This window comes from Heteronotia binoei, chromosome 11 (assembly GCF_032191835.1).
Source record: "Heteronotia binoei isolate CCM8104 ecotype False Entrance Well chromosome 11, APGP_CSIRO_Hbin_v1, whole genome shotgun sequence".
Classification (NCBI taxonomy): domain Eukaryota; kingdom Metazoa; phylum Chordata; class Lepidosauria; order Squamata; family Gekkonidae; genus Heteronotia; species Heteronotia binoei.
In genome coordinates this window covers 84,647,413-84,674,616 of record NC_083233.1, presented here as the reverse complement: position 1 = coordinate 84,674,616, position 27,204 = coordinate 84,647,413, and the positions used below count along the sequence as shown (strand labels likewise).

The 27,204-nt window shown below is 54.0% G+C and overlaps 1 protein-coding gene across 2 annotated transcripts in view; it reads right to left on the bottom strand.

Moving 5' to 3' along the window:
* The window catches only part of TTC28 (tetratricopeptide repeat domain 28), a 110,450-nt gene that overhangs the window by 46,448 nt on the left and 36,798 nt on the right, over positions 1 to 27,204 (bottom strand). Inside the window, exon 1 of one of the 2 annotated variants that reach the window (XM_060249015.1) lies at positions 18,970 to 19,017. The exons of the other annotated variant lie outside the window; for it this stretch is intronic. Within the exon in view, the coding sequence (XP_060104998.1) occupies positions 18,970 to 18,996 (27 nt within the window). The 5' untranslated portion in view covers positions 18,997 to 19,017. Of the gene's footprint in view, positions 1 to 18,969; positions 19,018 to 27,204 lie in introns of those variants that run through there. 2 annotated transcript variants of the gene reach the window in all.

The window sequence follows — 27,204 nt, the reverse complement described above, 5'->3', positions numbered from 1 at the left end:
GAGGCCCCCCAGGCAGGCAGACTAAGTAAGTAATTCAAAAAGGGCAGGGCATGTTTAGATCAGGGCCAACCGGATGCGTTTATAATCAACTTTTCTTTGTTATGCTGTTTGCTGTGCTGTGCTGGGCTGTGTTAACTTTTTAAAGGCAACTGTTTTTGTTTTGCTTTTCTTCCCCTATATTTTTCTCTTTTAAATAAATGTTTTTTCTGTTTTAAATACTGGCAGTCAATCTCTGTACCACCTAGATCCCCAGACCGCTTTAGACCACGCTGTGTTGAGAAGGGGGCCCCGGGGAAGGGGGAAGGCATGCAGTTGGATAAGGTGCCAACCCTCCAGGGGTGCCCCAAAGAAGTGCTGAGGTCTCTGTGAAACCCAAGTGCGGGGTGGCAGAGGACCTGGAGGCCTAGCCTCACAGCTGGAGAGGGGGATTGGGAGTCCTGTTCCTCTCAATCTGAACCCCGGGACTGAGCAGGTGGTGGCAGCGAGCCCAAGGGGCAGGAGGAGGAATAGCTCCCTCCAGGAGTTGGCGACTCCATAGGGAGCTGACGGGACCGGGTCTGAAGTCAGAATCGGGCCGGTTCCGCCACACTTGGCGGCAGCGGTGGGATGAGAACAAACAGAGAACTTGATTGGCCAGGCATTTTTGCTTTTTGATACGTGCAAGCACCCAGAGGAAGCAACAGCGGTTTTGTTTTCTTTTCGGGTCAACTGGAGTAGGGAAAGTTTAGCTAGTTAGGATGGAGCGTGCTAAGAAACTGGAAATCCTGAATATGACAAAGCCACAGCTCCAGGAAGAGTGTGCAAAGCACAAGCTGGAGTGTGACAACATGACTGTAGTAGATATGAAAGACATCCTTTTGGAGTATCATCAGCATGCAGGGGCACTTGCAAAAGTGGCCCCCACCCAGTCAGAAGTAACCTTGCAGCTACAGTTGGAACTGGCAAGAATACGTACCAAGGCGTACCAAGAGCGCAGACAGGAGGAACGAGAGAGAGAGGAACGACAAGCAGAGAGGGATGCAGTCCGCAGACAGGAGGAACGAGAGAGAGAGGAACGACAAGCAGAGAGGGATGCAGTCCGCAGACGGGAGGAACGAGAGAGAGAGGAACGACAAGCAGAGAGGGATGCGATCCGCAGACAGGAAGAAGCAGAGATCCGCAGACGGGAACAGGAAGAGCAACGTCGCCATGAGCTTGAGGTGCTACGTCTGGAAGCTGAACTAAGCAAAGAGATCCAAGTCACCCCCAAAGACTTTGCAGTGTACAAGGAGGGAGAAGACCCCTCCACATACCTCTCCAACTTTGAGAGGGCAGCCAAACAGTGGGGGATTGCAGAGGAGGACTATATGTCTTACCTTTGTAGCAACCTGACTGGAGAGCTTTCAGCCATCTATTACAGCATGCCTATGGAAGATGGGGGGATAACTTTTGCGGCCTATAAAGCCACTGTATTTAAAAGGTTTAAACTGGGGCCAGACCACTCCCGAAAGCAGTTCAGGGGTTTGGCTCCACAAGAAGGTAAATCCTATTCTGAATGTGGGGTAATGAAGGAACAAACAGTTCCAGTGTTATTGGGCCGGGAGTTGTTGGTTGGCCAGTACTCTATCAAGGCTGTACCCCGCAGCCAACCCCCCAGGGGAAAGTGGGAGGAGGGAGGCAACTTTAAGGAAGCCACCTCACCACCAACCAGGGAGGGGGAAATAGCCCAGGTTACTGAGGACGAAGAGAGGGCAGTCACCAAGGAGGGGGAGGGCCAGCCTGTCTCAAGCCCTGGAGTAGGGTGTTCCCAAGGGGAAGAGGGGTGTAGCTTTCCCCAAGTGCAGCAAGAGGCTGTGGATGTTCCTAGCGAGGAAGGGAACCTGTCTAGCGTAAAGGATGTGCATCCTGAAGAGACCGAGGTGGAGGGTGGAGATTTCACAGGAGGTTCTGAGAGCAGCAAGGCTAATGTGGGCTCAGAGGAGCACATAGCTGAAGGCTTGGGGGAACGGGAGCGGTTCCAGAAGGGGGTCCGGAGCGGCCTTAGGTGGGAACCGGTTCACCAAGTAGCTGTGGATCAGGAAGTGGGATCGTCCGAGACGCTCTCAAAACAGGTCGTCTTGAAGCAGGGCAGACAGGAATCCTGGGAAGCTGTGGAACCTTCCAGGCAGGAAGGGGGTCAGTTGGGTAGTGCTGAAAAACCAACCGAGGGGACTGAGACCCCAAGCCAAACCCTCAGGGGAAGGTGGGGGGAGGAAGGCAACTTTAGGGAAGCCACCTCACCACCAACCAGGGAGGGGGAGGACCAGCCTGTCTCAAGCCCTGCAGGAGGGTGTGCCCAATGGGAAGAGGGGTGCCAAATTCCGCAAGGGCAGCAGGATGCGGTGGAGCCGTCCAGGCAGGAAGGAGCTCAGTTGGCTGACACTGAAAAAGCAACTGAGGGGGCGGAGAACCCAGATCCAACTTTGGCTAAGTGTTCTGGAAACAGTGGGACTAGGGGTGGCTTGAAGGAACAGATGATAGGAAGTCTGGGGCAGCCAGAAATGTTCCTGTCTGAGGTTCAAAGTGACCCTAGGCTGGATCCACTGTGTGAGATGGCAAGGGACCAGAAAGTGGAGTTCTCAGAAGCTGAGACAGGGGATAGGGTGTTGGCTTTCCTGCCACTTCATACTGGTGAATGGAAAGTGGAATGGGAGGGACCCCATATGATTGTGGATGATCTAGACGATGCTACCTGTGTGGGGGCTATGGAGAAAATGGGAAAGGCAGTTCAAGTGGTGCAGGTGGATGTACCACAGCCAGTCTCTGCGAGGTCCATGGTGTTGCATAGAGGTAGGAAGGAAGGAGACAAAAAGAAGCTGGGACAGCAATTGTTTGGAGCCCCAGAGGTGGTTTTCTGGGAGGACAGAGTGGACAGAGGGAACATTCCACCAATGAGGGATAAAGAAGAAGCAACTGTGTGGGAACTGGGCAGTTTCCAACCCCATATGTGGGGCCAGGGATTTCCTCCTTTGATGGACCCCTCACCCCAGCAACAGCAGCAACGGAGGGAGAGCACCAAACTCCAGAGGTGGTCCTGGGAGACGGAGGAGTACATCTTAAAGACTGGACATTCCTGCTGCATGCAGCAATGCAACGTTTGGTCCAGAAAGGACATGGACACCTAGGTTGTGGGACTTTGTGTTTTATTGGAGAAATACCTGAATGTTTGTGTAATATTTTGGTTAATGGGTTTCTCCTTGTTTGATTGGATTCTGCTACGGGGTCACCTCTGTAGGAGGCAACCCCTCCGGCTCAGAATTTAAGGAGGGGGACGTGTGGAGAAACGCCATCTGAGAGTGTTGGTGCTTCATCCAAAAAGGCAGGGATCAGTAAATCCATTCAGCAGGCTTTGTAGCCTTCCCCGGACTCCCCCCCTCCCTTCCAGAGCCAAACCAACAACGCTAGGGGGAAAGTCTCCTAGAGAAGCAGGAAGTGCTGTTGTTCTTGCCATGTGCTAGGCAGGAAGAGTTTCTCAGTTGGAAGCCAGCGCTCGAGCGAGCATGTGGTGAGCAATGGAGGCTCCTGCCGGGGAGGCCCCCCAGGCAGGCAGACTAAGTAAGTAATTCAAAAAGGGCAGGGCATGTTTAGATCAGGGCCAACCGGATGCGTTTATAATCAACTTTTCTTTGTTATGCTGTTTGCTGTGCTGTGCTGGGCTGTGTTAACTTTTTAAAGGCAACTGTTTTTGTTTTGCTTTTCTTCCCCTATATTTTTCTCTTTTAAATAAATGTTTTTTCTGTTTTAAATACTGGCAGTCAATCTCTGTACCACCTAGATCCCCAGACCGCTTTAGACCACGCTGTGTTGAGAAGGGGGCCCCGGGGAAGGGGGAAGGCATGCAGTTGGATAAGGTGCCAACCCTCCAGGGGTGCCCCAAAGAAGTGCTGAGGTCTCTGTGAAACCCAAGTGCGGGGTGGCAGAGGACCTGGAGGCCTAGCCTCACAGCTGGAGAGGGGGATTGGGAGTCCTGTTCCTCTCAATCTGAACCCCGGGACTGAGCAGGTGGTGGCAGCGAGCCCAAGGGGCAGGAGGAGGAATAGCTCCCTCCAGGAGTTGGCGACTCCATAGGGAGCTGACGGGACCGGGTCTGAAGTCAGAATCGGGCCGGTTCCGCCACAGCCACCATAGCCAGATGGGTTCATAAAGGGGCAGGAGATCTTCCAGGTATGTTGGTCCCGAACCATACAAGGCTTTGAAGGTGAGCCCCAGCACCTTGAACTCTATCCAGAAAGAAACAGGGAGCCAGTATAGCTGGAGCCTCTGGCTAGAGTGATGCCCTCAATCCCTACGACGTGCCCAGTCACCATCCGAGCTGCCGCCTTCTGCACCAACTGGAAGCTCCCCGGTCTGGCCTCGAAAACTCAAGTCCAAGAAAGCTCCCCAGCTCTTCTCCAGAACACATGGCAGGAATTCCATCCAGCTACGCGGCAAGGGCCAAGGGGCCAGATCTTTCCTGCCCTGGAAGGCCTGGAGCCAGTAGGAGGCACTCCTGGGCACAGCTGCCACCCGCATCTCCAGCCCAAGAACACCCCCCCCCCAGGCTACAGATCTGCAACCCCACCCAGGACAGAGGGGGCACCTCAACTCCTCTGCCCACCGCTAGCACTTTTGCCCTGGCAGGATTCAGTGCCAGTTTATTATCCTGCATCCCACCCACCCACCCAAAAAAGCAGCCTCCAGGCCCCCACACTCAGGGTTTCCACAGCCTCCTGAGGTCACCTGCACAGTGGTAACAGCCCCTCCCCAAATGGCCAGCAGGGAACCCTGCAGGGACCCGAAGGGCAAAGAAGTTCAGTGGTTACAGAGCTCCACAGGCCCGGTCTACTCTCATGCAAGATACAAGAAGGCACCAAACAGCTATTCAGGTGCCTGGCAATTCCAGTTAAAACCACGAAGGCCACCTCTGAAAAATCAGGAAAATGGAATGGTGCCCAAGTAGAAAACCAGACCTAAAAGCGGAACCAACTTGTCTAGCGGGGACGCTCCTCACACAGCACCTGCACAGACGCTAGAAAGGAACTGCCCACAACACAGGGGTGGAGGTGGGGGGCTTGGGGGCTGCCTCTCTCCCTGCCGCTGCCAGAAAGACCCTTCTTGCCACCTCTCTTCGCTGCAGCCAACCTGCTTCTCTTCTCTGCTCCTCAGCTGAATGTGCCTGCCCTGCAAACTGTCCCCTGGCCCTCCCCTCTGGCTTTCCCACCTAAAGTCACGTGGGGTGGGTGGTGTCGGGCTGACCCCTCTAATCCCAGACTCTGGCCAACAGCCTGCTGGCAGATGCCACACTGGGGTGTCCCAGGGCCAAGCCCACCAGAGGCGCCTGGGAAGAGCCCTCCGCAGCCAAGGGAAGATCAGAAAGGAAGGGCTAGAAAGGCCTGTGGTGGAGGGGGGGGGGGAGAGGCTAAGCTGTCCAGGCTGCCCTTAGATGCAAGACAGACACACACATCCCAGAACAAGCAAACCTCCCAGGTCCCCCAGGCCTCAGTCTTGTTGGGAGGAAAACTGCCACAACTCCCTCCAAGCAGCCTCCAACTGGAGCTCCTTCCCCGCTATCATCTGTGCAGGCTGCCTAGGAAGGGGGCTGTTGCGGAGGAAAGTGGATCTTGCTTCCAGCAACGCTCCATCAGCACCCAGCTCCCTGCGGCTGCCCAAGAAATGCTTCCCACAGCCAGCCTCCAGTGCTGCATGGAATGCACCCGAAGCCACCCTGCAATTGAGGAGGGAAAGTGCTGAGCAGGTGGAATCCAAGCGCTACCATCTCCCAGGCGAGGAGTCCAAGCAGAGGCCAGTGGCTGCCAAGGGCCGCATTAGTGGGCACAGAGAAGGCAAATTATCTCCCGGCAGTTGCCCAAGCCCCCCAAAGCCAGCAAACGCCCTCCTCCTCTCGGCCAGTCCTGCCTGCTCTGTGCAGCGAGGAGAGAGAGAGAGAGCGGCTGCTGCTAATGCTACAGACTCACAGAGGGAGGCAAGCGTCATGCTCCCCTCTAGGACCCACTCCCCAAACGGAGGGTCCCAGAGCCTCTCCCTCTTCTGCCAGGAGAGCAAGACAGGCTTTCAGGTCTTGCTTCTTCAGAGCACAACCAGAGCTCCCGAGCATCAGTGACAGGAGACTAGGTCTCCAGTGAAAGCCAAGAGGAAGTTATTAAAGGCAAGTGTGGTTTGATCCAGCAGCCTGGATGGGGTGGGCAGCTCTCCCTCAACAGCCACCTGCTGGGAATGCCCAGGCTCAGATTTCCTGCACTGAGGAGGGGAGGAGATGAGATGAGATGGACCCCAGGTCAGGACTCCATCATGTCTGCAACTTCAAAGCAGTTCCTCCTCTTCAGAGGACAGATTCCAGCCTTCAGGTGCCCCTCACAGAAGAAAAGAGGGGGGGGGGCAGAGCATGGCTGCCTCTGCCACTCCTGCTTTGTTCCTTCTGACTGGCCTTGGAATCAAAAGTGTTCCTCAGTCTCCAGGGCTGCATCAACACTTGGTGTCTGCAGCCCCCCCCCCCCCCCTCAACAGCCTGCCACAGGTCTGGTTAGGTGCAGAATTCCCTTGTCTTTGGCTGCTCAGCTTCTCAGGCCTGTTTCGGCCAGAAGAGCCAGAGGCCAACCAGAGAGCTGCTATGCCTGCAAAGTCCCTGGCCTGCAGCCCTCCCCTTCCCACCCAGAATGCCACCTTGCTTTGCAGGGGAGCACAAAAAACCCCCAGGCCCTCACATGGCTCTGCCTTTCAGCCACCCCCTCCTCAAGGTCTTCCAGCCACCGCCTGAGCAGGCCTTGACCCCTCAGGACAGGAGAGCTGGCAGGACAGTCTCCCCTCTAAGCTGCGAAGTCCTGTGAGCAAAATTCTACTTTGTGAGCGACTGGCATTAAAGCTGGGAGCTGCCGCATAAATTAGGTCACTCTGATGCAATTCTTCCTGAGATAAGACAAAAAAATGTGTGAGCCAGAGGCTAAAAAACTGTGAGCTAGCTCACACTATCTCAGCTTAGAAGGAACACTGCTCCCCTCCTCTCAGCGGCTCTGATCGACAAGAGAGAGAAAGTCCCAAAACACCCTCACTATTTTGCACACTAAGTTACCACCTGCCCTCTGTATATACAACTGCTGTTTCTAATTCCACGTCAATGTCTGTCTTGCACACAAAAACTCACCCCTTGAATAAAACTTTGCTGGTCTTCAAGGTTCCTGACTGGACTCAAATTTTAATCCAAGGAGATGAGGCCCCGCTGCCTACAGGGTCTTGCCCCCCAGCAGAAGTGGGCTCCAGAGGTGTCTCCCAGCTCCCAGGAAGACCAAGCCCCCCAGCCGGCCACCTCAAGGACCCAAAGACAGAAGGCCAGCAAAGATGGCAAGATCCAGCCAGTTGGCAGCCTTGAGGCCAAGGAAGAATTCACAGACAGCCGGTGTGCCGTGCCGGATCAGAACCTGGTGGTCCACCTAGTCCAGAACCCTGTCCCACCCGGCAGCCAACGGATAGGGCCAGCCCCTGAGGTGGCCTCACGTATGGCAGCTCCCTTCCCTCATCCGGCCAGTAATCTCATCACCTCTCAGAAGCCACACAGGGTGAGCCCTGCTCCGTATTTGGACAGGAGACCTCCAGGAAAGCCCAGGGTGGCACATGGAGGCAGGCAGGAAGGAAAACCACTCCTGGAGGTCTCCTGCCTTGGAAACCCTGCAGAGCAGCCTTCAGTCAGCTGCATCCTGAAGTCACTTACACACACACACACACACTCCAGGTCATCACCACGTCCACGGGCAACAAATGTCACAATTCCAATGCTCGTCCAGTAAAGATGCACTTCCTTTTGTCCAACCTGAATCTATACCCATCAATGTCACTGGGTGCCCCCAAGTCCTAGTATTCTGGGAGCGGGAGAACAATTTCTCCTTTCCAACTCTCTCCAGTCCATGCATGACCCCTCCATCATGCCCCCCCCCAGGCTCTTCTCCAGCCATTCCTCCTGGGGAAGGGGCTCCAACTCCCTCATCCTCTTGGCTGCCCTCTTCCACACCTTCCCCCCAGCTCTGAAGTGTCCCTTAGGAGAGGAGGGCAACCAGACCTGTATGCAGGACCATGGATCTATGCAGGGGCGCTATACTATCGGCTGTTTTATTTCCAGTCCCTTTCTAAATACTCCCTAACACAGAGTTTGCCTTTTTCACCAATGGCAAACACACCAACATGTTCATCAAACTGCCCACTACAACCCCAAGATCTCTCTCCTTCTCAACTTCAGCTACTTGCTATCCCACCAGCATATACTTCAGGGTAGGATTTTTTCCCTCCAGTGTGCATCCCCTTACACTAAAGAAAGCCTGTAGTGACTAAGAGCAGCAGACTGTCCACTGGAGAGCCAGGTTAGGATCCCCACTCGTCCTCCTACTCCTCCACAGGCAGCCTTCTGAGTGATCCTGGGCCAGCCCCAGCCCTCTCCGCACTTCTTGCCCCATCTGTCTCACCAGGTGCCTGTTGCAGGGGGGAGAGGGGGAGGCCACTGTAAGCAGCTGTAAGCAGACTCCTTTAGGTAGAGAAAAGCAGCAGGGAAAACTGACTCTTCTATTTAACTGCACCACATCCCACTGGGCATCTTGTTGCCCACTCAGCCAACTGGGAGAGATCCTCCTGTAGTTCTTTGGTCACAAGCCTAAGGGTTGGACTAGATGACCCCAGAGGTCCCTTCCAACTCTATGATTCTATTATTCTAAGCCTCCTCTGAAGGGAGGGCCTCGTTTCAGTTGCCCACTGGATCTTTAGGCCATGCAGGGAGCAGGCACCTGGCTGACCTTCCGCTTTTCTTGGGTGCCTCCTAAATACAAAAGACCCCCATGAAGAAGCATCTCTATATAAATACAGAATGAGGTTCCAAACATTTTCCAGTCTTGTATGTGAATAGTTTCAGCTTCTCGTGAGAATAATTTTCTAGAGATATTTGTCCTGAAAGAGCTTTCGTAATAAATCTACATCTGCCTCTCAGTACTGACTGTGTCTCCTTGGAGACCCTTTGAAAGGCCAAGTCTTTGGAGTAGCCTTCACGTGGTATGGGGGAAAATGCCTTCTTCCTCCTCCTCCTCCTCCTCCTCCTCCTCCACGGATGAAGAGGTTGCCGCCAAAGCAAAGCTCTGGGAATCCCATCCCCCTTTGCCTTTGGCCCAGGGTCTAATTCCCTGTGCAAAGCAAGAGCCCAGGAAGGATCCACCGGGAGGGAGAGAGGGAGAGAGTGGAGTGAGTGGAGCCAGGAGGCTGGCAGGCAGGCAGGCAGGCCCCAAACAGAAGTGGCCATTTCCACTCAAGCAGAAAACCCAGCAATTCTGGAGGGTCTCAAAAGGCCCCATCTGGCCCAGCTGCAGCTCAGCGCCAAACTCCAGTTCTTCTTTTCTTTTCAGTGAGAATCATGAAACATCTGTTCCATCATCACAGGCAGAGACAGCCTTTACCGGTTGTGTATCCAGCATGTGAAATCAATGGGCAGAGACCAAAGGAGCATGGAGTGAAGCCTCTGGGGCATCAGACTGATTCAGGCCAACAGCACCAGCAGGCTCCCCCCCCCCGCCCCCGCTTGGCCTGACCAGGGGCTCCACACTGTGCGAGGGCTGGCCAAGGAGAGGGGGGAAGGACATCTTCAGGAGAACGTCTGGTGGGAAGCCGCCTCCATCCCCGGCAGGGACTAGCCACAGGGTGGCAGCATGGCTCCTGGGGGCGGGAAGTGCCACTCAGTCCCAGCTCCACTTATGGCTTTTTTGGGCTTTTTTTTTTTTTAGAGGGAATGGTGGCCACAGAGGGCTGAGTCTATGTAAATGGTGCCAGGGTGGATGGGACGTTAAAGAATGTTCACTTTCCCCTCCATGTGGCCTGCAGAAGTGTATTAACTGTGATATTTCCAAAATGGTACGCTTAAACTAACTTTGGGACAATATCACATCAAAGAAACTGAAAACCTGAAAAATGGACCATCAGGGAGCAATGTTGTATTAGTGTGCCAAAAAAACCCACACCAGTTTGGATCAAAACCAGCAGAAAACCTCTTTGTGGGATCAGCCCCAGACAGATTCATTTGAAAGCTAAAAAGGAACTGCTTTTGCCACGTCACAAGAAGATACCTATTTCCATTCAGAGACTGGGTGTCTTCAACAGTCACTGAATTGTTGTAGCTCCTGAAAATCCATTTTGAAAATAATTCTTCTGCTGAAATCGCCATCATTTCACGCACTACCTCAAAACTTCAGTCCACAGCCTTTCCCAGAGCATTATTAGGAGGAGGAAGAAGAGAGGCAGCAGGGTTCCATTGCAAATAGTAGGAGGTGACCTTTTACCAATTGACATCCCTTTCCGCTTGGCACACAAAAAGCTTCCACAGAAGAAGACGACGACATTGGATTTATATTCCACCCTCCACTCAAGAGTCCCAGAGCGGCTCACAATCTCCTTTCCTATCCTCCCCCACAACAGGCACCCTGTGAGGTGGGTGGGGCTGGAGAGGGCTCTAACAGAAGCTGCGTTTTCAAGGACAACCTCTGCCAGAGCTATGGCTGACCCAAGGCCATTCCAGTGGAGGAGTGGGGAATCAAACCTGGTTCTCCCAGATAAGAGTCTGCACACTTAACCACTACAGCAGACTGGTTCTTGCTCCACCAATAGCAGCAGGTGTAAGTCTGGTTTCCACCACCCTCCCGACCTTATTCCAGCTCTGCTGTAATTGTCACCAACCCTGCTGGAAATGAAGGCTCAGATTGCAGGGCCTCTTGGGCCACGTCCAGCACCATTTCCACCACTCCATCCCCCCCTCCCAACTTCCCTGCTGAGCTGTTGTTATTGGTGGTTCCTGAGGGCAGCTCTGCTGGTCAGCAGGAGAAGAGTGAGATTTGAGCCCAGGAGCACCTGAGAGCCTGCAAGAGTTCCAAGGTCAGAATCTTTGGAGAGCCAGACTCCCTTCCTTCATTCGACGTGAGGAGAGGTGAAGTTCCCGGAGGCTTCGCATCCCTCTTTATGCACAGTGTCCATTTATTCTTGGAACGTGGGATGTCACGGCACTGTTCTACTTCTATAGTGATACACTGTCCAAAAAAATGGTAAAAAGTTGGCCAGTGGCCAGAGGTGAGGGAAGGGCAAAGCACGGCGCATAGCCCAGCTGCAAGCCAGCCCCATGACTTTGCCAGGTCAGCCCTGGCTCATACCCGGATAGGAGGCTTCTAAGGAATGCCAGGGTGGCGGCGTGGAAGTGGGCACGGGCAAACAATCGCTGAATGTCTCTGGCCTTGGAAACCCCACAAGGGGCCACCAGAAGCCCGCTGGGTCTTCACAGCACCTTCCACCACAATGGAAGGAAATAGCGTTGCCAGCTGCAAAGGCATTCGCCATGTCAGTCAGCGCAGAATGGGGAACGGTCCTCACCCCATGTGGAAACAACCTTTCATCTCCCTCAGAAAAGGGTTCTCTTCCCAAATGGATTATGGCAGGGCGGGGTGGGCAGGGGGACCGGCCCTTGTCACACCTGATTCTTCTCTCACCCTGCTGGGAGAGTGTGAAGCCCAAAGGCGCTTATTTCTATGACCGGCTCTTTTTTCTTACAGCAATTAGGAAAAAAACACAGCAACAGCTGTTGCAGCATTTGCAGAAACTGCTCCAAGCCAACAAAACACCCCCACTTACAAAAACCTTCTGGGGACTTCCCCACAGCTTTCAGGGGAGGGGGGGGGGGCTGAAGAAGCATACAAGTAACCTCACTCCCACCCCTGAGCTTATGTTGTTGTTCAGTCACACAGTGGAGTCCGACTCTTTGCGACCCCATGGACAAAGTCACGCCAGGATTTATACCCGGGATTTATCATGGGATTTATACCCTGTCCTATACTCTGAATCTCAGAGTGGCCTACAATCTCCTTTACCTTCCCCCACCCCAACACACACACAACAGACGCCCTGTGAAGTGCGTGGGGCTGAGAGAGCTCTGACAGCAGCTGCCCTTTCAAGGACAACTCCTGTGACAGCTATGGCTGACCCAAGGCCATTCCAGCAGCTGAAAGGGAAGGAGTGGGGAATCAAACCTGGTTCTCCCAGATAAGAGTCTGCACACTTAACCACACACACTTAACCACTACAACAAACTGTGAGGGCTCGGGGGGGGGGGTGCCAGCTTGGAGTCCCCCCTTGCAGCCCCCACCCCACCCAGTCCCTTCTACAAGCCCCACTGATGTTATCTGCCCCCTTATCAAGGCCATCAGCAACAAAGGGCCAGGAGGGAATCAGATGCTGGACAACTCCAGGGCCTCAGGGAAACCAAGAGCCTCACCCTGCTGGAGCCCCCACTGGCCCGGGGGGGGGGGGAGCAGGGAGCAGACACCCCATCCCTCTCTGCTCCTTTGGCAAGGAAGGGGCATCTTCCCAACACTTCCCTCTCTCCATCCCCTCAGGCACAACCGTGGCCAAGGGAAGGGGGTGCTAATCACAGAAGGGGCCATCCAGTCCAAGGCCCTGCTCTGTGCAGGATCAGCCTGCAATATCCCTGCCAACGGTTTGTCCAGCTGCTGCCTGAAGACTGTCAGGGAGAGCAAGCTCACCACCTCTCTAGGCAGCCCACTTCACTGCCCAAAAACTCTTCTATCTCAAACTTCTGGTGTGTTCGTTGCTCCTCCCAATTTGGTGTCATCTGTGAATTTAATTAGTAGCCCCTCCACACCATCAACATCCAGACCATTGATAAAAGTATTTAAAGGTACCGGCCCAAAACTGAGCCCTCCTGTGGCACCCCACTGGACACCTCCCACCATTCAGATGGAAGGCCATTGACAACTACTCTTTGAGTGCGGTTCTCCAACCACTTCCCTGTCCACCCAGCTATCCCAGAGTCCAGTCCACAGTCCTCTAAGTTAAGAACATAAGAGAAGCCATTTGGATCAGGCCAATGGCCCATCCAGTCCAACACTATGTGTCACATAAGAACATAAGAGAAGCCCTGTTGGATCAGGCCAATGGCCCATCCAGTCCAGCACTCTGTGTCACATAAGAACATAAGAGAAGCCATGTTGGATCAGGCCAATGGCCCACCCAGTCCAACACTCTGTGTCACATAAGAGAAGCCATGTTGGATCAGGCCAGTGGCCCATCCAGTCCAACACTCTGTGTCACATAAGAACATAAGGGAAGCCATGTTGGATCAGGCCAATGGCCCATCCAGTCCAGCACTCTGTGTCACTTAAGAACATAAGAGAAGCCCTGTTGGTTCAGGCCAATGGCCCACCCAGTCCAACACTCTGTGTCACATAAGAGAAGACATGTTGGATCAGGCCAGTGGCCCATCCAGTCCAACACTCTGTGTCACATAAGAGAAGCCATGTTGGATCAGGCAGATGGCCCATCCAGTCCAACACTCTGTGTCACATAAGAACATAAGAGAAGCCCTGTCGGTTCAGGCCAATGGCCCACCCAGTCCAAAATTCTGTGTCACATAAGAACGTAAGAGAAGCCATGTTGGATCAGGCCAATGGCCCACCCAGTCCAACACTCTGTGTCACATAAGAGAAGCCATGTTGGATCAGGCCAGTGGCCCATCCAGTCCAACACTCTGTGTCACATAAGAACATAAGGGAAGCCATGTTGGATCAGGCCAATAGCCCATCCAGTCCAACACTCGGTGTCACATAAGAGAAGCCATGTTGGATCAGGCCAATGGCCCCTCCAGTCCAACACTCTGTGTCACATAAGAACATAAGAGAAGCCATGTTGGATCAGGCCAATGGCCCACCCAGTCCAACACTCTGTGTCACATAAGAACATAAGAGAAGCCACGTTGGATCATTTCGTTGCTCTCTTTTTGTTGAGAACAATGACAATAAATTCATCTATCATCTATCATCTATCTATCATCAGGCCAGTGGCCCATCCAGTCCAACACTCTGTGTCACATAAGAACATAAGAGAAGCCCTGTTGGATCAGGCCAATGGCCCATCCAGTCCAGCACTCTGTGTCACATAAGAACATAAGAGAAGCCCTGTTGGATCAGGCCAGTGGCCCCTCCAGTCCAACACTCTGTGTCACATAAGAACATAAGAGAAGCCCTGTTGGATCAGGCCTATGGTCCCTCCAGTCCAACACTCTGTGTCACATAAGAACATAAGAGAAGCCGTGTTGGATCAGGCCAGTGGCCCATCCAGTCCAACACTCTGTGTCACATAAGAACATCAGAGAAGCCCTGTTGGATCAGGCCAGTGGCCCATCTAGTCCAACACTCTCGATCGCACAGTGGCCAAAAAAAAAAAAAACCAATTGCACCAAGAATGCAGAGCATCACTGCCCCAAACAGTTCGAACAATATGCTGTAGCTAATAGCCACTGATGGACCTCTACCCATCGGAACATCATGAGGAGCCCTGTCAAAAGCCTTACTGAAATCCAGGTAAACAACATCAACAGGATGCAGTTAGCTCATCACTCGACCAGAGAAGGAAATGGGGTTGGTCTGTTAGGACCTGTTGGGGACAAATCCATGCCGATTTCTCTGGATCACCAAGTTGTCCTTTAGATGCTCACAGATTGATCCCTTTAAGATCTGCTCCAGGATCTTCCCCTGGACAGAGATGAGGCTGACTGGCCTGCCCAGCCACAGCAGTTCCTACCCATCTTCCGAGGAGAAGTTCAGCTCTGCTGTCCTCACAAAGATGTTCAAGCTACACCCCTCCTTGTCCCCACTGCCAGAGTCAGTGTGAGCCCACAAGTGAGAGGCAAGCTGAGTTAGTGTGAGCTAGCTCACAGTTTTTTCGCTTCCGACTCCCACATTTTTGTCTTAGTTCAGGAAAGATGGCCCCAAAGCACACCAATTTATATACAGTAGTCAAATCACTCATTTGCAGCTTTAATGCCAGTGGCCCACAGAGTTCTTGCTCACAAGACTGCACAGCTTAGAGTCTTGGTGAGAAGTCACTTTCGGGCATCCGCCCAACACCAGGCCAACCTGTGTCCTCCTCCTCCGGTGGCCAGACCTCCGTGAGGAACCACACCTCTCCGACACCAGGACGCTCAGGACAGGAATGACCCTTGGGCAGAAGTCCCACCCCACCAAACAGCACAACCATTTGCTACCTGCACTGAGCCACACTTCAGGCCGAAGGGAACACTGAGTGCCCTCTTCCAAAGAAACCACATGCGCACCCCCAGCCCCAGCCCCAGGCGACCGCAGGCCTTCCAGGAGAGGGTGTTCTTCCTTGAGCCTCCAGCATGGTCCACTGCAAGCCTTCTGCTTGCTCCAGCCACCCTCCTCCTCGGCCATCACTGGGGATCCCTTTGCTGCCACAAAGATGCAGCTGCCCCACCCTCACCCCCACTCTTTGCTTCTGCCCCAAACCACACCTGAACCTCAACCGGACAAAAGCAAAGGGGTTCAGCCACTCTCTTCTCAGGCAACAAGGCCTCCCTCCTCAGAGGAGGGACTAGGGTGGTCTCCTTGCTAACTGCAATGGTGCCCAGTGCCCTGCAGGCAACGAACACAGCAGCTGGGAGCACTGCTCCAGAAAGGAGATGCCAGGACACACACACACGCATGCACGCGCCCTTTCGACAGACTTTCCTCCCACAGAACAGATGCCCCCGTTTGCCTGGTCTTCCACTTGAGACAGCCCCACAATGGGGAAGGAAGAAATGTGGCCAGAAGGGCGTGTCCGTCACCAGCATGTCCATCACAGGGCAGCATCAGGGTGGAGCTGAGAACTCTCAATTTGCCTTAAAAACTAGAGGAGTGTAGGGGGGGAATCACCGATCTACCCACAAAAGCATGAAGCACACTATGAACACAAATGATTTACTCCGTGGCAACAGAATGTAAATGAATTCCTCTGACCTACTTTTAGTGGCGATACCGCCTGTACGCAACACTGGCACGCCGTCAGTCTGCATGAAACCCATTTCTGGGGCTGGAAAAGCTGGGCCTGACAAGGAACCATTAAGTCGCTGCAACGTCATTCACCCACTGCCCTCCAAAATATTTTGGCATCAGAGAAGTGCCCAAGGACCCACTATGGACACAAAAAACAGCTTTTTGGAACCCAAGCAGAGCAAGGGAATCTCTGGGTTGTGTGACCCCCGGCGGAGCAAATGCAACCCATATCTAGGTTGACCCCTCGCCCACCAGGCTGGCCCCAGGAACACGCAGGGCTGCCCGCGTTGACTATGGCTATTCCCAACCTGCCATGAGGCTGGCTTCCCTGGGTCAAAACAAGCTATGCTGGTGGGGGAAGGCAGAGTTCAAGAATTCCAGGGCCCAATGGCTGTGTCCAGGGACAGGTCAGACACAAGTCCCAATTCAGATTGTGCCTGCAACTTCAGCCCTCCCTCTGTGGCATTTCCCCCCCTCAAAATGGCTCACGGAGGGTCCTTCCTCTTGCCCTCCAGCCAAGATTCCTGCCCTTTCTGCCCTTTCACTCGTGGCCAGTGGAAGAAGGGACCCCCTTTCTTTTAAGCTATGATCACATCAGAGAAGCACTCTGACAATTAGACAGAACACTTCAGCCTGCAACGGTTCACCACTGCTGAAAAAGAGTAGGCCAGAAAGTTAACCAAGGCCACACACCCCTTCATTCCCCGGGACTCCCACCACGGCCCAGGAAGGCAGCAGCAAGAGTGAGGCACCCCACAAGAAGGAGCGCCAGTCTGGAACCTGCACATGCCCACTATACACCCGACAGGTGGCTAGCTTCCTTCTGCCGGATCAAGCCAAGGCAGGACTCCCTACTCAAACCAGCAGCAGCTCTTTCTCCAGGGTTTCAGGCAGAGGAAGGTCTTCACACCACACCCGCCTGGTCCTTTTAACTGCAGATGCTGCTGGGGATTGAACCTGGGACACGCACACCCATCCCAGGTCTGTGGCTTGCGCAGCTTCCTTGTTGCTGCTACAGCCACCGATGGAGGAAGAGGAGGAGACTGGATTTCTACCTTGCCCTTCACCCAGAGTCTCAGAGCAGCTCACAATCTCCATTCCCTTCCCCTGTGAGGGAGGTGGGGCTGAGAGAGTTCTCAGAGAACTGCTCCCAGAGAACTTGTGGCTTGCCCAAGCTAACCTAGCTGGCTGCATGTGGAGGAGAAGTGGGCGATCAAACCCAGTTCTCCAGATGGGAGTCCAATGCTTTTCACTTCTTTTTGAGTCCACTGCCCTTAACCACAAAACCAAACTGGCTCTCCAGTGCAATAGCTATGGGGCGTCCGTGGGGCAAGTTTCGCTCTCCCGGCTCCAGTTCCCCAGCAACAGATGCTGCTTCCCTCTCCACCCCACTTCTGGGGGCTTTTGGGTTTTTTTTTTCAGCTGGCAACTAAATATCATTATACAGTTGGAACTATCTGTCTATCAGGTTCTTTGAATTCTCAGTTTTCATTTTATAAAGTCTCTAGCCCCTTTTCTTACAGAGGCATAAGCCCAAAAGCTGATTTCTACAATCAAATGACCAAGAGATTTTTTTTAAATGAAAGCTGGAAATTCAAAGAACCTGATAAACAGATGCCGACAACTATGAGGATAATCAATTGCTGGAAGAGGGCAGGAAGTCACAGGGCCAGGGTGGAGGAAATGGTGCTGATATGGGCAGCACTGGAAAGATCCACAGACTTCCCCCACACACACACCGGTGCCACCCTGGCTTCCTTCTGGCCTTTCCCAAAACATTACGGCAAAGCAGGTTTGGGAAAGAGCACAGGGCAGATGGGGGAAACCCCAAGAAATACAAAGAAGCTCAAGGGTGCAACCCAAATCTCCCACAGGAAAGTGAATACCTATCCCCCACCCCCCACCTGGTACTTCCTGCACTTTGGGGCTTTTGTTTCCCAAGGGCAGTGAGCTCAGCGGCTGCAATTCCCATGCAGGAATCCACGGAGGGTGCAGATGCTGAACCCAGGGCTCCCACGTCCCTTCTCACCCACCATGGATAGAAGAGGAAAGGACGTGAGAGTGACACGCCCACCCAAACATCACTGGAGTCATTGAGAGTCGGCTATGAAGTGAAGTCTGCACCTGGCACAGATTTGCCATGCAAGGTCTGGGCCCCGGCACGAGGCATCCAGGTGCCCAAAGGCATCATATTCTTATCACGTGGCAGCGTGTGTTGTACAGCCAGGAGATGGCCCTGGTATTCCTTGGGGAAACCCTGTGAAACGGAGCCCAGTTTTGCCCTCTGGCCATGACATTAGAAGACCTCCCACTGTTGCCTGCCCCGCCCCCCCCGGAAGCACCCAGAATACAGAGCATCACTTGCCCTAAACATAAGAACAGAAGAGAAGCCATGTTGGATCAGGCCAATGGCCCATCCAGTTGAGCACTGTTTCACACACTGGTCAAAGAAACCAGATGCCAGCAGGAGGTCCATCAGTGGGGCCAGGACACTAGAAGCCCTCCCACTGTGTGCCCCCCCAGCCCCAAGAATACAGAGCATCACTTGCCCCAGACAGAACATAGGAGAAGCCATGTTGGATCAGGCCAATGGCTCATCCAGCTGAACACTGTTTCACACACTGGCCAAAGAAGCCAGATGCCATTAGGAGGTCCACCGGTGGGTCCAGGACACTAGAAGCCGTCCCACTGTGCTCCCCCCCCCCCCCAAGCACCAGGAATCCAGAGCATCACTGCCCCAGACAGAGAGTTCCAACAACACACTGTGGCTAAGAGCCACTGATGGACCTCTGCTCCAGAAGTTGATCCAGTCCCCTCCTGAAAGGAGGGACCTGAGAGTGGGCGGTGGTGAGCGTCAGGCCAGGGGCGGGGTGGCACAGCTCCAAATCCCCGGCCAGCCCAACACGCTCCACCCCCCCAGCGCATCACTCAGGGCCGCGCCAGGAACTGGGCAGGCCGGAGGGAGCAGCCGGGGCAGGGGGCGGCCTCTGCGTCCCGGGGGGGGGGGGAGGGGGAGGGGGTCGCCCGCCCGCCCCGTCGCAGCCCCCCTCCCCCCCCCCCCTCCGCCCGCGGGCGCCGCGCCGGCCACACAAAGGCTCACCTTCTTCCGGGGCTGCCATTTCATCATGTTGGGAGGGGCGGGCAGGGCTGCGGCCGGAGCCTCAAGGCGCGCCGAGGCGGCGGGCGGGGGGCGGCGGGGGGCTCACGAGGCGGCGGCTGCTGCGAGGGGCCGGCCCAGCTCCAGCCGCGCGGGCCGCGCCATCCTCCCCGCCGGGCCCGGGCCGGGCGGCGCCCATGCGGAGCCCCAGCGGCAGCCCGACGCCAGCCCAGCCCAGCCCAGCCCAGCTGACAGCGCGCTCCGGCCGCCCCGCCCGCCCGCCCGCCCGCCCGACGTCGCCGTGCGCAAAAGCCGCCCGCCCGCCCCCCGGGCCCTAGCGCTCCTGCCGCCGCCGCCACGTCAAGGCAAGCGTGCAGCCCGCCCCCTCCCTCCACTGCTCGGCCAGGACAGCGGCCCGAGCCAGAGACCGCGCGGAGGCCCCAGGGGGAGCAGGCAGGCAGGCGGGGGGCACAGGCATCTCCCAGGCAGGCAGGCTCCATCCCCGCCTCTCCGTTTGGCAAATACAGCCACAGATTGGGGCTGCAGTTCCGACATTCATCAATATGGCTGTCAGAGGCCTCCCTTCTGGAACTACAACTTCAGGGACCTGGTTCTGTAAGCACTCCACTGGTCATAGGACAAGCAAGCTGGCTCCATGCATTTTTCATTCACCCAAAGCCAACAAGGCTGGAGCAAAGGTTGCTATCCAGCTGGGAGTCGGGCTTAAAAATGGTCTTGCCTTTACTTCTGCATTAAGGAAGAACAAGCAAATCAGTTGCAAGCCACTGACTTAGTTATGCTTTACAATGAAATGCTGAATAGCTAGAGTTCATATGAAATGCTTCACCGCGCACGCGTAAAGATGCACCTGATGGAGTAGCTTGTTGGCTCTCAGAAGCCGCCTTGAGGTCAAGAGACTCTGCCCTCCGACACCTTCCCTCCAGCCCTCCCAATGGAAGCACAGCAGCCGCTAACAATCAGGGAAGATATAAAAGAGGCAGCCTCCCCCCCAGTGCTATTCTGTGCTCAAAGGTGCACCAGTGAATGCTCCGGAAGAAAGGCAAGGCCACCAGCTGGGATAAAAGCAGCAGCACTAGGGCAGAAGCACAGGATTTTGATGTGGCTCTCCAAGAGCCCCTGCCAGGCAGGACTGCACACATTCACTGGGAAACAGCAACGGGAAGCCTCTTTTCTCTCCAAAATCACTCTGGATTGCCTTGAGCAGAAGCAACAGACATCCAAAGTTCTTTCTCTCAGCATCCCTCTGCGGCCTCCTGGCCGTCTATTTAATTCAAACAGAGAGAGACATCAAAAGCCATCCCTTCCAGTTGAAGAACTGAGGGAATTCACCTCTCTGGCAGGCTGTTCCCACCTTGTGGCGCTTCTGTTCCTGTGTCACCTCACATTTCTTCTTTCTTCCTTGTCCTAAGAAGACACAGTCTATACAGCAGCAATAACTGCCACATTCACTGTTCGGGCCTGTGATTCTCGCAGGGAAGGGGGGCAGCAGGATCTCCCCATCTCTTCTGACTTCAGCCCAGCCCCTCCCTTGAAGGCTCTGCTCTACCTGCTGCTCCTCAGATAGAGTTTCTGGTCGGCCAAGAAGATTCAGGTGCTATTTTATAGGAAAGCCCAAGAAAATGCAATGAAGCTGCTGCCTTAGGCACTCCAGGAAGAGGGAACCTTCATTCCCTTGTAAGGGACAGCCCAACACTTTGTGCCCCCCATCCCCCGCAGTGGACTCAGGGCTACACTGCAGCACTGACAGACCTGCCCCCAGCCCCTCCCTCCCTTCATCCTGTCTGGACTGTGGGGGGGGGGACTTCGGGAGTCCCTCAAGAATGCCCTCATGGGCTCTTCCTGAGGCAGCACCCCCCCCATGGCCATGTTGCCCCCTGGGTGCCCACACCTGTCCCCAGTACGAAGCGGAGGCGGCAGCTGAGGTCCACTTGCTCCTGGGTGCTTCTGACCATCTCCCCAGGAAGGCTATTCAGGCAGGAGACGGCTTCAGGGCACCCTCCGGTCTCGGCCGTCCCACTGGGCTTTGCCTCCAAGGTCCCTCCAGGCTCAGACCCAACACGAGCCAGGCTGCCTTCCCTGCGACCTCCACCGCTCCCTCTCCCGAAAGCCAGCAGCAGCAGTCTGCTTCCCTCCAGCAAGAAGAAGGGAGGGCTGTGAGTCATGCCTTGGCCTGGGGGGAGAAGGGCAGCTAGAGTCCCCTCTCCCAAAATGTCACCCCCACCCAGGACCTCACTGCCACAGGAGGTGGTAGAATTCACTGCCACAGGAGGTGGTGGCGGCCACAAGTATAGCCACCTTCAAGAGGGGTTTAGATAAAAATATGGAGCACAGGTCCATCAGTGGCTATTAGCCACAGTGTGTGTGTGTATATAAATTTCTTTGCCACTGTGTGACACAGAGTGTTGGACTGGATGGGCCATTGGCCTGATCCAACATGGCTTCTCTTCTGTTCTTATGTGACACAGAGTGTTGGACTGGATGGGCCACTGGCCTGATCCAACAGAGCTTCTCTTATGTTCTTTATGACACAGAGTGTTGGACTGGATGGGCCACTGGCCTGATCCAACAGGGCTTCTCTTTTGTGACACAGAGTGTTGGACTGGATGGGCCATTGGACTGATCCAACACAGCTTCTCTTATGTTCTTATGTGCCACAGAGTGTTGGATTGGATGGGCCACTGGCCTGATCCAACAGAGCTTCTCTTATGTTCTTATGTGACACAGAGTGTTGGATTGGATGGGCCGTTGGCCTGATCCAACATGGCTTCTCTTATGTTCTTATGTGACACAGAGTGTTGGATTGGATGGGCCGTTGGCCTGATCCAACATGGCTTCTCTTATGTTCTTATGTGACACAGAGTGTTGGACTGGATGGGCCATTGGCCTGATCCAACAGGGCTTCTCTTCTGTTCTTATGTGACACAGAGTGTTGGACTGGATGGGCCATTGGCCTGATCCAACATGGCTTCTCTTATGTTCTTTATGACACAGAGTGTTGGACTGGATGGGCCATTGGCCTGATCCAACATGGCTTCTCTTATGTTCTTATGTGACACAGAGTGTTGGACTGGATGGGCCGTTGGCCTGATCCAACATGGCTTCTCTTATGTTCTTATGACCTGATGTGTGTGTGGGAGGGGTGCTGTCCATTGCTGAAGAGAAGCTGGTGTGTGTGTTGGGGGGGGGTTCCTACCATTCCCCCCCCCCTCAGAGCCTCTGCCTTCCCATATGAACAGCATGGCACAGACAGTCTCTCTAATGGGAATGGTTTGGTTGTCACTGTCTGCTTATTGCAGCAGAGTCTGCAACTGACCCAGGTGCCTGTGATTCCCTCCCCAGCACTTCATGGGAGGGGGTTTGGGGGGTTGCACAGGGTGAGGCAAACCTATTTCCCACACTACAGCATCTCTCGTAGGATCTGCAGGTTCTCCTCTCAAGGCCTGCCTCACCCAGGATGAGGAGCCCAGGCACGTCGGCTGCGGGGTGACATGAGCAAGGTCTACAAGATTATGCACAGGATAGAATCACAGAATCGTAGAGTTGGAAGGGACCTCTAGGATCATCTAGTCCACCCCCTGCACAATGCAGGAAACTCACAAACCCCTCCCCCTAAATTCACAGGATCTTCATTGCTGTCAGATGGCCTCTGTTTAAAAACCTCCAAGGAAGGAGAGCCCACCACCTCCCAAGGAAGCCTGTACCACTGAGGAACTGCTCTAATGGTCAGGAAGTTCTTCCTAATGTTGAGCCGGAATCTCTTCTGATTTAATTTCAACCCACTGGTTCTGGTCCTACCTTCCGGGGCCATAGAAAACAATTCCACACCATCCTCTATAGGACAGCCCTTCAAGTACTTGAAGATGGTGATCATATCACCTCTCAGCCGCCTCCTCTCCAGGCTAAACAGGCCCAGCTCCTTCAACCTTTCCTCCTATGACTTGGTCTCCAGACCCCTCACCATCTTCATCTGGACCCCTCACCGCTGGACCCATTCCAGCTTGTCTAGATCCTTCTTAAATTGTGGTGCCCAAAACTGAACACAAGATTCCAGGTGAGATCTTACCAGAGCAGATTAAAGCGATACCATCACTTCACGTGATCTGGACACTATACTTCTGTTGATACAGCCCAAAATTGCATTTGCCTTTTTAAAGAAGGTAGAGAAAGAAGTACTTTTCTCCCTTTCTCACAATACAAGAACTCACGGGCATGCAATGAAATTGCTGAGCAGTTGGGTTAGAATGGATAAAAGGAAGTACTTCTTCACCCAAAGGACAATTAAAACATGGAATTCACTGCCACAGGAAGTGGTGGCGGCTGCAAGCATAGCCAGCTTCAAGAGGGGATTGGATAAGCATATGGAGCAGAGGTCCATCAGTGGCTCTTAGCCACAGCTTATTCTTGGAACTCTGTCTGGGGCAGTGATGCTCTGGATTCTGGTGCTCGGGGGGGGGGGGGGGCACAGTGGAAGGGCTTCTTCCCACTGGTGGACCTCTTAATGGCACTTGGGGTTTTTTTTCCAACAATACCTTGTGGCTAATAGCCACTGATGGACCTCTGCTCCATATGCTTATCCATTCCCCTCTTGAAGCTGTCTATGCTTGTAGTTGCCACCACCTCCTGCAGCAGTGAACTCCATGTGTTAATCACCCTTTGCGTGAAGAAGGACTTCCTTTTATCAGTTCTAACCTGACTGCTCAGCAATTTCATTGAGTGCCCATGAGTTCTTGTATTGTGAGAAAGGAAGAAAAGTCCTTCTTTCTCTACCTTCTCTATCCTGTGAATTCTCTATTCTGTGAATTACAGAATGATAGAAACACAGCAATAAAGACCAGTAAAATATAAACAACAAACGGTGCAATGAAACTGGGTTATGCTACTAGAGAATAATAACATTTTAAAAATGCACCAAGCACACAGACAATAGAACACACTCCATAAGCCACACTGTGAAGTGATGTGTAAATCTAATACCCCAGTGCCTCGGACATCTAGCTGGGAAACCTCAGTGTCCCACCAAAGGGCTTTGCCTGATGAAACAGATGTGCCCAGGAAAGCAGGTGAAGGTTGGCACTTCCTGCTGAACAGTCTTCCTTCCACATGCTGCAGATGGTTGGGGCTGGAACACCTGAGAAGGCAGCCCTGTGATCACCATCCCAGAGAGAGGCAAACCTGTCAAGACCAGAAGCCCTGGTTCTCCCCTTCCCAAACACTCAGCCACGTGCCTGCCTTAGCATCCGAGGGCAGGCCTTGCAGACTCCCCAGGAACCCTTGGGGAGGAAGAGGAAATTGGCTTCCACTGGTGTGCGAGTGTGTGAGGTTGGAGGTCTGAGACAGGACAGCCCTGATTCGACCTCTTCATCACTCTGCCTTTCTCTGCAAAGCAGCTGCTGGTGAGAGGCCAGCTGGAGCAGGAGAGGGACACTGGGGGGCTGCCTCCCCCCCCCAAACACGAAGAGCTCCTTTCCCCAGGGGAGGAGGGGCACAGGGTGAGGGAAAGGGTTACAACAGTTCTGGAGACCTTGGTTTTCTCAAGGGGAGGGGAAATTTCCCTCTGAGACCCAGCCCTCCCCCCCTTGGCTGCTTCCCAAAGAAGCACTCATTGTGACCCTCCAGCTCTCTCCTGCTCCTCCTCCCCCCTTCTGCCACCCTGGCCTCCCCCTGGCTCTTGTGCAACCCCCCCCCCCTGCAAAGGAGAGCTCTGTGGGCACTAGGCAGGGCCATTTGGGAGGCTTCCAGGAGGAGAGGAGTGTCCCAGGCCAGATCTTCCATAACTCACTTCAAAGGGCTGCAGATGCCTTTGGAAAAGACTCCCTTGGTTAACCAGGCAGAAGAGAACCCTTCTCTCCCCACTTGAGGTCTGATCCACACGCAGGCTTTGAAAAAGGAGGGTCATCTCACCCCCAGGAGCGGCTGTGAGGGGGGAGGGGAGTGGCTGAGAACTAGGCAGAGAGGTGGCAGGCCATTCCCTCCCAAGAGATGCCCCGTGCCCCGGCTGGAGAGAGGGCAAGTGGGGCGGAGGCAGGGACATTGGCAAGCACGCACACACGCACACACCAAGCAGGCAGGAGCATTGCTGAGCTCCATGTGCTGGTCAAGTTGTGAAATTATCAAACCGGTTAATGAAGCAGGGCCGGGCTGCTGCTGCTGCTGAAGAAGAAGAAGAAGAAGCAGTCATCCCGTCTGCACCTGAGGCACAGAACATCAGAGGGGACTGCAGTGCCAGACCTCGGGAAAGGAGCTCAGCACCAAGACAGAGAGGGCTTCCCCAATTCATCTTTTCTCAGCAAAGCCAAAAGGCCACATCCCAATATGGAGGCCAAAAAGAAGCTCTATTCTAAATCCCTGCTTGGAACCTCAGTCTGTCAACAGCATCTTGGGATCATGGCCACAAAGCAAGTTTCTCTGCGTGGAACACCCCCTTCTTTTTAAGATGCATTTCAGTTTTTTATTAATCTCGCTTTGTGGATTCATGAACAGAAATGCAGATTATAATTAGTACATCAGTCAGCAGACCCAGCTTCCACTGATCCCATCCTGATTGATTTATTGATGTGACTTTGAGCCCTCCCTCCCCTGCAAGAAGGCTGCGGGGGGGGGGGTGGCTGACAACACAGCAATAACACATATGAAGATTAATACAACTGCAACGGGATGAAGAGAGGGCAGAACGGCTCAGCTCTACTTCTCCTCAGTAAGGCCTCACCTGGAGTACTGTGTTCAGTTTAGGGTAGCACAATTTAAGAAGGCTGAAGGAGCTCGGCACGTTTAGCCTGGAGAGGAGATAACTGAGAGGTGATATGATCACCATCTTCAAGTACTAGAAAGGCTGTCATCTAGAGGATGGGGTGGAATTGTTTTCTGTGGCCCTGGAAGGTAGGACCAGAACCAACAGGTTGAAATTAAATCATAAGAGTTTCCGGCTGAACATTAGGAAAAACTTCCTGACCGTTAGAGCGGTTCCTCAGTGGAACAGGCTTCCTCGGGACGTGGTGGGCTCTCCTTTTTTGGAAGTTTTTAAGCAGAAGCTAGATGGCCGTCTGACTGCAATGCTGATTCTGTGAATGAGGCAGGTCATGGGAAGGTGGGCAGGAAGGGCTGCAGCAGGGCTCAGTTCTTGTGGCCCCTTCTTGCAAGTCCAGGGAAATGCTGATGGCCCCTTTGGGGTAGGTAGCAATTTGTCTCCAGGCCAGTTTGGCCAGAGATCCTGGAGAGTTTTGTTTTTGTCGTCTTCTGAGCATGGAGCGAGTGTCACTGGGGGCTCCCTCAGCTGGTAGCATGCTCCACCAGCCTGGAACCTGAGCTGAGAACACTGGCTGTGGTCAAGACTAAGTGGATGTCTCTCGGGCGGGGATCTCCAAATGAATGGATGTTGTTCATCCGAGCATAAAGCTCTTTGGGGAGGATATTGGGAGAGGCAGAATGTTTCTTTCTTCAGAGCCCCTTTTACAACTGGGGAGCAGAACCATCAAACTTCACCACTGCTTGGCCCCGAAAAGGCACTTGTGCTTCTGGCCAGTCCACCCAGTTCGCGGCTTTCTGGCTACCCGGCAGTGACAGGGCAGGCAGAAAAAGCCGCTTTCCCCCAACCCCTTTGGAAGAGCCCTCCCCCTACCCCAGTGCCCTCCGTCCAGGTATTGCTGTCTGCCTGCCTGCCTGGGCAGTTCCAGGAGAGATTCCCCCAGCGAGTAGCTGTCTGGTGTCCAAAGACAGCAGGGCAGTTTTACTGCGATGCTGAACCTATGAATTATTTACTGGATACTCTCCAGGCAACTTGTTCATTCCTGTGGTTCACTGGACAGGAAACAGGCAGCCCTCTCTGGTTTTGTCTGAGGCTTCAAGTGCAGCATCTCCAGGTAGAAGAAGGCGGCTTTAATGGGTGACCTCTGCTGTTACCTGGTTACTGAACAGGCTCTGCTAACCTCACTGAGACTTACAGGGGGCCGCTGAATAGAAATGGCCTTGATTCCAGCCCTGCGCCTGCTACCTTCTCCCAGGAGGCCTCCTGGCCCCAGCCACAGAAACATTTCATCTGATCAAGATGTGCTGCAAGAGCCGTACTAGGACCAGAAGCCTCACACTCACCCCCTGCCCTGCCCTGAGGGAGACAAGATCTTGGACCCTCAATGTTCAATGGGGAAAGACTTGGTTCCAACCAAAGTCTGGAGAAGACCCACACAAGTAGCTAAGGAAGAACAAGCCGAAGTGGAAGCTGGA